General features: G+C 43.5%; 1 protein-coding gene across 1 annotated transcript in view; it reads left to right on the top strand.

Annotated features, from left to right (window-relative positions):
- Positions 1-12,114, top strand: part of LOC308160792 (uncharacterized protein) — a gene marked incomplete at both ends in the record, with an annotated part of 85,501 nt that extends 73,387 nt beyond the window's left edge. The window contains 7 exons of the mRNA XM_080534729.1: positions 3,890-4,003; positions 4,879-4,992; positions 5,606-5,711; positions 5,884-6,106; positions 6,484-8,272; positions 9,374-9,528; positions 11,570-12,114. Coding sequence (XP_080390855.1) covers positions 3,890-4,003; positions 4,879-4,992; positions 5,606-5,711; positions 5,884-6,106; positions 6,484-8,272; positions 9,374-9,528; positions 11,570-12,114 — 3,046 coding nt within the window. The remainder of the gene's footprint in view (positions 1-3,889; positions 4,004-4,878; positions 4,993-5,605; positions 5,712-5,883; positions 6,107-6,483; positions 8,273-9,373; positions 9,529-11,569) is intronic.
- Positions 12,115-12,746: the final 632 nt, after the last annotated feature.

The raw sequence follows: 12,746 nt of genomic DNA, 5'->3' as shown, positions 1-12,746 counted from the left end.
CGGTGACTGAGTTGGTGCAGTTCACTATGTGGTTCAGAACCGACGACGTGTACTGTTCCAGGTCCTCATGCTCATATTCCTGCCATAGGGTGTCATTTAGGCAGATCTGCAGTGGAGCGGACCCTTCTGGCCAGGTTCTGACAGTCTTAGTGGTGGTGGGAGCACTTTTCCCCATTGTAGTGTATGCAGGAATCAGGAGGATTGACACATGGTCAGACATGCCTAGATGAGCTAGCGGACTAGCCTTGTAAGCACGTTTGAAGACACTGCTAACAAGCACAAGAGCTCAGAGAATCTATCCTAGCTGATATGGCGTACGCACATACTCAGAGTAGGAAGAACAAGCTCGGCCCATCACAGGGGAAAGAGGAGAGGGAGGTGTGGCCTCCCTCTATACACGCAGCTCTCTACTTCACGTTGTACAGCCAATGGGAGGCCTTGACCAAGTCAGTTACATGAACTGTTAGAACTGTTGGTGAATATTTATTTTTCTGTTCTGTGCGGCCTCGTACCTCGTACCTACGACCGAGTCACAGCCGTGCTGATATTCAGTATAACATCACTCCCCCAGAGACTGGTGAATCAGTGCCCTATACTGTATGTGCATCATAAGGTGATACAATGTGGACAAACAGGTTCATACAGGGAAGGAGAGTGTCTGAAATATGTTTGATTGTCATCAACAAATACCAACTGTAGAGAAGTTGATAGTGGGAGGTGCAACCTGTTTGTCCAATGTGGACAAACAGGTTCATACAGGGAAGGAGAGTGTCTGAAATATGTTTGATTGTCATCAACAAATACCAACTGTAGAGAAGTTGATAGTGGGAGGTGCATCAGTGCCCCAGGTGATGAGGTGATACAATGTGGACTAACTAGTTCATACAGGGAAGAGCTGCATCAGTGAGGAAGACAGAGACAGAGAGCAGAGCTGAGCACTGAGGTGGGAGACAGACCACAACCGTAAGTTGCTGTCTTTCATTGTTTTTCACTGTCCAGTAAGATTAGGATGAACTCACATGTCTTTGTGTCATCTCACAGAATGATGTAGCCCAAACATATTACGCTAGCCAGCATTCTGTGACCAGCTTGTGAATGAAGCCTCAACCTGGTTTTGTCCATATGACTGTGATCTAGTAGGTTCAACTACATGAGGCCCTACATAATAATAGATAAGAAATATAGCCTCAAGCAATTAAGGGCGTAAGGGTTATCCTCACATTTGCTACACATGGCACTGTCTCAAAGCACACTGAGATTGATTAGACTAACAATGACTGACACAGCCCTATTTGCATATGTCATTATTTATGGTACATATTAATTTACATGATGCTGTGTATTTTGTATTATCAAGTATGAACTTGTCCGCAACCTTTGCAGGGACTGGTACAAGCATACTATGTAACAAATTCAGGGTTTTTTTCCAGTCATATTTGCGTTTCATGAAAAAAAAAGTTAAATGTTAAAGATGTTATAATTTCAAAATGGCTGTAAATGCAGAATGTTGAGTGTCATGTTTTTCATCCGATCATGTTGGAATGTGGTACACATCTGTCATACTGCTGTCTTGACGCTCACCAAGTTTCACATTCATTTTCAATTTTCCTGAATTAAGGTGCTGATTATTTACCATGTAGCGTGGTAATTTTCTGACATACTTGGTAGATACAAAGTTTCATGTCGATTGGAATTACGGTATATTTGAAGAAGATTTGTTTGTGCTTTTCACAAAATCCAAAATAGCAGATTTTTTTTTTTTAGGACGTGTCTTTTCAGTTTTACAGCGTTTTATGTTTGTCTTGAGGAGGCAGGTCAGCGTCTCTCGGACAAACCGTTCAAAACTTACAGCCTCACAATGTTGAAGAATTCAACGTGCGGCTCTAGCGCCCCCTTCTGGAATTTTGGCTCCAGAATTGGTGTTGACTGGGGTCCTCCAGGTGCCTGCCAAAAAGCAAAAGTTACCAATATTTGAGGAAGTCATGGCCATTTTTCATGAAAACAGAACAGGGCTGAATAACCAACAGTTACAAAGATTGGGTTGTGTAATGAAAGTTAATGACTTTTATCTTTGATTTAATTTAACATTTATTCAATCTGTAAGTGAAGATCCAACTTTTTTTTTTACTATTTTACAATCACCACATTTTAGTAGAGCCTTCTTCTCAGAACAGTGTTGGACACAGCAATGCTACACTGATGTGGGTGATACAATCTGGCTTCTTAGAGAGAGAGAGAGAGAGAGAGAGAGAGAGAGAGAGAGAGAGAGAGAGAGAGAGAGAGAGAGAGAGAGAGAGAGAGAGAGAGGGAGGGAGAGGGGGAGAGGGAGAGAGAGGGAGAGAGAGAGAGAGAGAGAGAGAGAGAGAGAGAGAGAGAGAGAGAGAGAGAGAGAGAGAGAGAGAGAGAGAGAGAGAGAGAGAGAAATTGGTTCGTCAGGAAAGAGAGTGTCTGAACTGCACAGATGCTTGACAGAAGTAGGAGGTGCATCAGTAGACAAACAGGTTCATACAAAGAAGAAGAGCGTCAGACAGACAGGCAGACAGACAGACAGAGACATTGTAAGTATCCCTTGTTAGCTTCAGGAGAGAGAGAGATACTGTATACAGTGTCAGCAGCATTCATGTCCCTTTCCTCCCTCTGTTAAGCCCCATACTGTGGTTTCTCACTTCACTGTTTTTAACTTTTGTCTCCTTTGTTTATAGCAAGAGGTCATTTGAGGAGAGAAGAGAGATGCGGGGACCACTGCTGCTAGAATGAGTCTCTCTGGGGAGAGAGAGGAGGGGACCACTGCTGCTAGAATGAGTCTCTCTGGGGAGAGAGAGGAGGGGACCACTGCCTCTAAAATTAGTCTCTCTGGGGAGAGAGAGGAGGGGACCACTGCCTCTAAAATTAGTCTCTCTGGGGAGAGAGAGGAGGGGACCACTGCCTCTAAAATTAGTCTCTCTGGGGATGTTGAAGCCATGGGGTAAGAGAAGAGTCTCTGGAGGGCATTGATGATGATGATGATGATGATGATAGATAGATACTTCATTCATAACCAGATTAATGTCAGACTTAGTAATGTAGATATACTGTAGTTCAATGCGTACTGTAGCAACAGACAGTGTTGCAACTCTCACTAGAAGGCTTGTCCACAGAGGAGGAGAGTGGATCCTGGAGGGAGATGGCCACTAAAAACCTAAAAGCTACTTATACTACAGATATATTCATCATCTACATCAAAGTAATAAAAAATATATATTCATCTGACCCAGGAACTATGTTTAACTTTAAAAAATGTGTTTTACTGATTTATTGCCATGCAATCAACTTGTCAGTCAATTGTTAGAATTTTGTATTTTTTGCACGAGGCACAGGGTCGGCCATATTCGGTGCCCTTGGAGCAATTAGGGGTTAAGTGCCTTGCTCAAGGACACATGCAAGCTCCCTCCTGAGGAGGTGATCGAACCAGCGACTGTCTGATTGTTAGCTGTTCACTCAAATCTCTAGACTAGTTACAATGGCCTAAAACAACAATGGGTTTTTAATCATATCTCAGTCAGTATACAGTCTGAAACGTGTCCCTTTAATGACTGTGCAAAAGGCTTCTCATATCTACAGAGTGGCTACAGAAGTAATCATGATGATCTGATGTTGTGGTTTTGACAGAGTCCAGCAGGAGAGACCAGCCTCACCTGTACCCAGCTGTGTGTCCATGAAGAGTGACCACTCTATGGGACATCCAATAGACTTCAGAGAAAGACTTCCTCATTCTGGTCAAAGGTTAATTTGATGTTTATTCCTTGTTGTTAATATCCTGACGACACACAGACACACACTCATATGAACACATGACATTCATTATCTTCTGTTAAACATGTGGGAATGTTGGTGTCTTTGTGTTTGACAGGGTCCAGCAGAAGAGACCAGCCTCACCTGTACCCAGCTGCGTGTCCATGAAGAGTGACGGGTCTATGGGACATCCAATAGACTTCAGACAAGGGACCGTCACTACTAAACAAGGGTAGGTGTAACATGGGGATGTGATGAACTAACTGTGAGACTAGGCCACCTGTTTGTTTCATGAGGTCCTCAGGTAACTATAATGAACTCAGGTTCTACTATCAAGGAGGGAGCATGGGAGTAAGGCCCACAATGCAACAATCATTTATTGTACAGCTTATAATCACATCATCTTCAGCTCTAGGAGCTCAGCAAATATTTATCATTAAAGGCAGAATTTCAAATGTTAGCTAATATACAGTACAGTATATATATATTATTTTTTTACTGATTTATTGCCATGCAATCAACTTGTCATTCAATTGTTAGAATTTGGTATTATTTGCTCTAGGCACATGGTCGGCCATATTCAGCACCCCTGAAGCAATTAGGGGTTAAGTGCCTTGCTCAAGGACACATGCAAGCTCCCTCCTGAGGTGGGGATCAAACCAGCGAACTTCTGATTGCTAGCCGGCCACTCAAACCTCTAGACTAGTTACAATGGCCTAAAACAACAATCAGTTTTTAATCATATCTCAGTCAGTATACAGTCTGAAACTTGTCAATACCCCTTTAATGACTGTCCAAAAAGCTTTTCATATCTACAGAGTGGCTACAGAAGTAATCATGATGATCTGATGTTGTGGTTTTGACAGAGTCCAGCAGGAGAGACCAGCCTCACCTGTACCCAGCTGTGTGTCCATGAAGAGTGATGACTCTATGGGACATCCAATAGACTTCAGAGAAAGACTTCCTCATTCTGGTCAAAGGTTAATTTGATGTTTATTCCTTGTTGTTAATATCCTGACGACACACAGACACACACTCATATGAACACATGACATTCATTATCTTCTGTTAAACATGTGGGAATGTTGGTGTCTTTGTGTTTGACAGGGTCCAGCAGAAGAGACCAGCCTCACCTGTACCCAGCTGCGTGTCCATGAAGAGTGACGGGTCTATGGGACATCCAATAGACTTCAGACAAGGGACCGTCACTACTAAACAAGGGTAGGTGTAACATGGGGATGTGATGAACTAACTGTGAGACTAGGCCACCTGTTTGTTTCATGAGGTCCTCAGGTAACTATAATGAACTCAGGTTCTACTATCAAGGAGGGAGCATAGGAGTAAGGCCCACAATGCAACAATCATTTATTGTACAGCTTATAATCACATCATCTTCAGCTCTAGGAGCTCAGCAAATATTTATCATTAAAGGCAGAATTTCAAATGTTAGCTAATATATATATATTTTACTGATTTATTGCCATGCAATCAGCTTGTCAGTCAATTGTTAGAATTTGGTATTATTTGCTCTAGGCACAGGGTCGGCCATATTCAGCACCCCTGAAGCAATTAAGGGTTAAGTGCCTTGCTCAAGGACACATGCAAGCTCCCTCCTGAGGTGGGGATCGAACCAGCAAACTTCTGATTGCTGGCCGGCCACTCAAACCTCTAGACTAGTTACAATGGCCTAAAACAACAATGGGTTTTTAATCATATCTCAGTCAGTATACATTAATCTGAATCATGCCCCTTTAATGACTGTCCAAAAGGCTTTTCATATCTACAGAGTGACTATGGAAGTAATCATGATGATCTGATGTCGTGGTTTTGACAGGGTCCAGCAGGAGAGACCAGCCTCACCTGTACCCAGCTGTTTGTCCATGAAGAGTGACCTTTCTATGGGGAAAATGGGTCAAAGTGAACTGGCCTCCATATTCAAGGTGAGCTAAAGAGAAAGTATGACATGGGAAGTAATCCCCATATAAAAGTTTTTTTTTTCTTGTTTCAATTGCATGCCAAAGTCAAGTGATGTGATTAATTTTGTCTCTCTACTGGGTGTAAAGTTTTACCTATTATTAACTCTCTCACATATTTTTTATCTAAATGTTTCAGGTGCTTGAAGACAATGTCATCACCTTAGTAAGAAATCAGCTGAAGAGGTTCAAGACGCTTATTTCTCAAGACTACCCAGAGTGCTTTGAGAGTCAGGGGGAGGAAGAGGAAGATGTAGAAGAGGAGAAGCAGGAGAGCAGTGCCAGAGAGGGGGCTCTGAAGATCACACTGCACGTCCTGAGGAACATGAACCAGAAGGAGCTCGCTGACACACTGGAGAAATGTAAGAGACCTCATATGTTTTCACAGAGAAGTTTTCACTGGGCTGAAATATTATTGGAAATATAAACACCACTAACTGTAATTACTATGTACTGTATATCCCTATTTGGTCACTCTTTATATTGTGTTGCCTCTATAACTTAGTATCTCTGTAATTACAGCAGTAACAAAAGTGTTTGTGTATAATTGCATAGTTACGGGGTTGGACAGTTTCCTATATCATTCAACTACACTACATACTATGTAAATAATTACTACATAACAACTTGTTTATAAAAAACAATGTATTAAAACAATGTAATAACAGTTACTGCAGGTATTGGTAAAACTTAATGTAAAGTGTGCCACAAATATTTTGTTAATTGTTTTGTCATTCAGATGAGCTCGCTGTGGTGTGCCAACATGAACTCAAGTCCACCCTGAAGAAGAAGTTTCAGTGTGTGTTTGAGGGAATAGCTGAGCAAGGCAAGCCAATACTTCTCGATAAGGTCTACACAGAGGTCTACATCACAGAGGGAGGAAGTGGAGAGGTCAATAATGAACATGAGGTCAGACAGATTGAGACAGCATCCAGGAGACCAGCAATGCAGGAGACACCAATCAAATGCACCGACATCTTCAAGCCTTTACCTGGACAAGACAAACCAAACAGAAGTGTGCTGACAAAGGGAGTCGCTGGTATTGGAAAAACAGTCTCTACTCAGAAGGTCATTACGGGATGGGCTGAAGGAGAAACCAATCAGGATGTCCAGTTCATATTTCCACTTCCTTTTCGTGAGCTGAATTTAATGAAAGAGAAGAAACGCAGTTTGAATGAACTTCTTGGTCATTTCTTCATTGAAATAAAAGAATCAGGAATCACCAACTTTGACAAGTATAAAGTTCTGTTCATCTTTGATGGTCTGGATGAGTGTCGACTTCCTCTAGACTTCCAGAACAACGAGACATGTTGTGATGCCACAGAGTCAACCTCAGTGGACGTGCTGCTGACAAACCTCATCAAGGGGAATCTGCTTCCCTCTGCTCTCATCTGGATAACCTCCCGTCCTGCAGCAGCCAATCAGATCCCTCCTGAGTGTGTTGACCGGGTGACGGAGGTACGAGGGTTCAACGACCCACAGAAGGAGGAGTACTTCAGGAAGAGAATCAGTGATGAGAACCTGGCCAGCAGAATCAACACACACATGAAGTCATCAAGGAGCCTCCACATCATGTGCCACATACCAGTGTTCTGTTGGCTCTCAGCTGATGTTCTGGAGAGACTGTTGGGTGGATCAGAGAGAGGAGAGATGCCCAAGACTCTGACACAGATGTACACACACTTCCTGGTGTTTCAGACCAAACAGAGGAATGTGAAGTACCTTGGAGTCCATGACAGAGATCCACACTGGGATAAAGAGCTAATTCTGTCACTGGGAAAACTGGCCTTCAAACAGCTGGAAAAGGGCAATCTGATTTTCTATGAGGAAGACCTGAGAGAGTGTGGCATTGACGTCAGAGAAGCCTCAGTGTACTCGGGAGTGTGCACTCAGATCTTCAGAGAGGAGTGTGGGCTGCACAACGTGTTCAGCTTTGTGCATCTGAGCATCCAGGAGTTTCTAGCTGCTTTATATGTGTTCCTCACATTCAACAACAGCAATGAGAATCCACTGGTCAAACAGAAATCCTCACACTGGAAGCTATGGTCATCACTTACACGCAAGCCTCTAGTCGACTTACACAAGAGTGCAGTGGACATGGCCTTACAGAGTGAGAATGGACACCTGGACTTGTTCCTGCGCTTCCTCCTGGGCCTCTCACTGGAGTCCAATCAGAATCTCCTACGAGGCCTTCTGACACAGACAGGAAGCAGCTCACAGACCAATAAGGAAACAGTCAAGTACATCAAGAAGAAGATCAGGGAGAATCCCTCTCCAGAGAGGTGCATCAATCTGTTCCACTGTCTGAATGAGATGAATGACCATTCTCTAGTGGAGGAGATCCAAAGCTACCTGAGCTCAGGACATCTCTCAGAAGCCCAACTCTCACCTGCACAGTGGTCAGCTCTGGTCTTTGTGTTGCTGACTTCAGAAGAGGAGCTGGATGTGTTTGACCTGAAGAAATACTCCAGATCAGAGGAGGGTCTTCTGAGGCTGCTGCCAGTGCTCACAGCCTCTAAGACGGCACTGTAAGTAGATGGACAAAATTACTCTAATTAAACGTAAATTAAGACGATCAGGCTTATGAAAATGCATTGTAGAATAGTAATTAGTGAGTAGGCTGCTTGATGAAAATACAAAGAAAACCTCTTCATCACAAGCAAAAGTAACAACACATTCCTTGATTGCCTCCTTTTCATTCATACTTAGTTGACACACAAAAATGTATTATTTATATAATTGTACACAAAGCAAACAATACTAATTCATGCAAGAGGCAAAGTGACTTTATGCTGATCACTTATTATTATTTACGGATTAAACAGAAGAAATTGCATTCCAGTCGCGGTACCCCGGATAATCACACCGCAGATCAAATGGTGACTTTTTGTCTGACATTAAATAAAACATAGCTAGCTGGTTAGCTGTGTTCACAGTTCAGCTAATGAGTTTGTCAGCTTTATTTTATCTAAAGTGTAGAGATGAGAAGTTAGCTGGCCAGTGAGTTTACAGTTGGTGCAGCTGGAAGGAGCAGGCCACTCATCTCAAACTGAAAGCTCAATCCATCTTTTAAGGCATGAAACGTATGTAAACATTATGATTTTAGCTTTAAAACTAAGTGAAATGACTAGAAAACATATTGGTCTAGTGAAATGTTAAAATCCTATAAAACAGCCCATATAAGGGTTTTTGAGGAAAATGTCATTTTATCCTAATGAGGTGCGGTGTTTTTTCTCAATGACTTGTATTCATTCCTCATTCAGGCTGAATGGATGTCAACTCACAGAGAGATGCTGTGAAGCGTTGGCCTCAGCTCTCAGCTCAGACTCCTGCCACCTGAGAGAGCTGGACCTCAGTCATAATGATCTACGTGGCCTGGGGGTGAAGCTGCTCTCTGCTGGACTGGGGAGTCCACACTGTAAACTACAGACACTGAGGTGAGGTCTTTTGGGGTGTAGAAGCATTGTATGTAGGGCCATTATAATGTACTAGTTTGAATGTTCTTCACTTAAATACAATGTGTCTAGCCTCTTAACTGCTTAATTAAGAGGATTTAAAGCTGTAAAGATGTACATTAGAGAGGAACAATCAGATTCTTGATATCAGATGGAGTGACACTATTTCCCCAGGTTGTCATTCTGTGGAGTCCCAGAGGAAGGCTGTGCTTCTCTGGCTTCAGCTCTGAGGTCTAACCCCTCCCACCTGAGAGAGCTGGACCTCAGCTACAATCACCCTGGAGACTCAGGACTGGCGCTGCTCACTGCTCTACAGAAAGATCCACTCTGTAAACTACAGACACTCAGGTAAAGCTGAATATGTGGCTGGACGCATTAATGACATTAATGCACAGTATCTATTTCCCACATGATTGTGTGAGTGTCATCCAACCACTGTATGTTCTTCTGTGGTTGATATAGTGTGGACCCTGGTGAAGGGTGTTGGTTCAAACCTGGGCTGATCAAATGTAAGTCTCCAACACTGTAGAGAACAGGACTGTGATATTACTCAAGAATCAGGGTACAGCAGAGTTCAAAAAGAGCACCAGTATTGTATTCATATGTAAATCTAAAATATTAGTAAATATGAATTAGTTGTATCCCTAGTAAAACATTTTAAATTAATGAGTAATATTTTGTGAAAAAAATGAATGCTACCATATAAAGCCCAGTTCACATCTATGCAACGGAACGCGACAGAACTCGCAGTCGCAAGGAATCGCCAGTGATTTGACACGTCAAGTCTCAGCAGAACGTCCAGATTTTATGGAACGTCTGATATTTCTCTTCAGCCAATCAGAAAATAGCACAGACCAGCGTCATCTGTTGCCAAGAAGTGGAGTGGACCTTATTAATACGACCTGTTTCTGAGCCAAACAGGAATTAACATTTCGTGGTAACGATGAGAGTGCAAACTCTTCTAATCATGGTAGCTATGTTGAGCTATTACATGCTTTTGCTGAGAAAGATGAAAAGTTAGCTAGACATTTGTAGACAGGTAGACAAGACTCTTGAAACTCTCACCTAGAAAGGAGTACATCTTTGTGAGTGACATGAAACTGACCCCTCCGTAGCCAATAGATAATCCTTTGTTGTTGTTATACTGTATAGGGAGCTGGCTTTACTCAACTTTTAGGTCTGTCATGACAATGGGATCTGAATATTATGAGTGCAGCGGTGTGTTTTTATGTTTTTGTCTAGAGTGTGTGTATGTGCGCGTTAGCCTTGACAGCTAATGGATTTGTGTTGCAAATGGGAGGCAAGTTAGCTAGCTAGATAGCCTAGATACTCAAGTCAACAACGGCTCCATATTTCCTAGCTCAGCGTCTTCGCCGTTTATTGATCAGTGCTACTGCCAGCATGTCACTGTTGCTGTCAGCCATCTTGCAGGGTAAACACAAGTCGTTGTTATGGAAACGGTTGCGTTTGTGTCTCGTTGCGTCTCATCACTCATCTGTCTCACCACCAATCTGTCTCACCACCCATCTGTCTCAACACCCATCTGTCTCACCTGTCTCACCACCCATCTGTCTCAACACCCATCTGTCTCACCACCCATCTGTCTCACCACCCATCTGTCTCACCTGTCTCACCAATCATCTGTCTCACCTGTCTCATCACCCATCTGTCTCACCACCCATCTGTCTCACCTGTCTCACCACCCATCTGTCTCACCTGTCACACCACCCATCTGTCTCACCATCCATCTGTCTCACCTGTCTCACCACCCATCTGTCTCATCTGTCTCACCACCCATCTGTCTCATCTATCTCATCACCCATCTGTCTCATCTGTCTCACCATCCATCTGTCTCATCTGTCTCATCTATCTCACCACCCATCTGTCTCATCTGTCTCACCACCCATCTGTCTCATCTATCTCACCACCCATCTGTCTCACCATCCATCTGTCTCACCATCCATCTGTCTCATCTGTCTCACCCCCCATCTGTCTCACCACCCATCTGTCTCACCACCCATCTGTCTCATCTATCTCACCACCCATCTGTCTCACCATCCATCTGTCTCACCATCCATCTGTCTCATCTGTCTCACCCCCCATCTGTCTCACCACCCATCTGTCTCACCACCCATCTGTCTCACCTGTCTCACCACCCATCTGTCTCACCTCCCATCTGTCTCATCTGTCTCACCACCCGTCGGTCTCAAGTAGTTGCCGAGTTTTTTCTAACGACGGTCTAAACGTTCTAAAACTGACCCGTCACGTTGCGTTGCATAGATGTGAACTGGGCTTAACAAGATCACAATGTGAATATTGTAATTTATCCAATTGTATTGATTTGATGATTATTTTGGCCCTCTCATTCAGATGCCTGTGAGCTCACACTGGACCCAAACACAGCACACAGCACACTCTCTCTGTCTGAGGAGAACAGGAAGGCGACATGGGGGAGAGAGGAGCAGTCGTATCCTGATCACCCAGAGAGATTTAAGGACTTGGGACAGGTGCTGTGTAGAGAGGGTCTGACTGGGTGCTGTTACTGGGAGGTAGAGTGGAGGGGGTGTGGGCCTTATATAGCAGTGACATATAAAGGAATCAGCAGGAGAGGAGGGGGTGATGACTGTGGGTTGGGAGACAATGACAAGTCCTGGAGTCTGTGGTGCTCTGACAGCTCTGACAGTTACTATGCCAGGCACAATAGTAAGACAACTCACATACCTGTGCCCTCCTCTGGCTCCCACAGAGTAGGAGTGTATCTGGACTGGCCGGCCGGCACTCTGTCCTTCTACAGGGTCTCCTCTGACACACTGACCCTCCTGCACACATTCCACTCCACATTCACTGAGCCCCTCTACCCAGGGTTTGGGTTTTGGAAGGATGGATCTTCAGTGACCCTGTGTAAACTAGTCTAAGGGAGATCACACTGAACACCTAAGGCTCAAAGATGTTGGATCATAACATGATGTCATGATGTAGTTTTACACACATCAAGCTTCATACACTCAAACTGTGTGCCTCTGTGTGCAGTGTGTAGGGTGTTATGTGAGGGTATAGTGTGTAGTGTTTAGGGTGTAGTGTGTAGTGTCAGTCCCACTCAGACCACTAGAGGGCAGCAGTACAGGTCCTGTGAGATGGAGGAGTCTCTGACTGGAAAGTCTTCAGGATTGTGTCAGTGTAGGTTTATACTCCTGCCTCAGATCCTATCTGCAGCAGTTGATGAAAACCAGTTGATTATTTGCTCATTGTGAAATATGTGAAAAAGTGCAATAGGCTGACAAAACAGAGGCGTGACATTTTTCTGTATATTATTTTATCACCTTTTATTATTATTATTTTATTTCTGGAAATGCAACTGATTGTGAAATAATCCAGATGAATTATTATATTATCAATCAGACTGGTGATGAACTCTGAGACCCAGAGTCTCTGACCCTGAGGAGAGAGAGTGGATGTGTATAAGAGTTGGTAAAGTTGTGTGTTTGAGTTCAGATGCTGTATTATGGAGCTGTGTGTAAGATAGCAGGGAGTGGATGTGAAGACAGCT

This window comes from Nansenia antarctica, assembly GCF_963989245.1.
Source record: "Nansenia antarctica genome assembly, chromosome: 6".
Classification (NCBI taxonomy): Eukaryota; Metazoa; Chordata; class Actinopteri; order Argentiniformes; family Microstomatidae; genus Nansenia; species Nansenia antarctica.
Note: the sequence above shows the minus strand (reverse complement) of the source record. Positions and strands in the feature narration are given on the sequence as shown.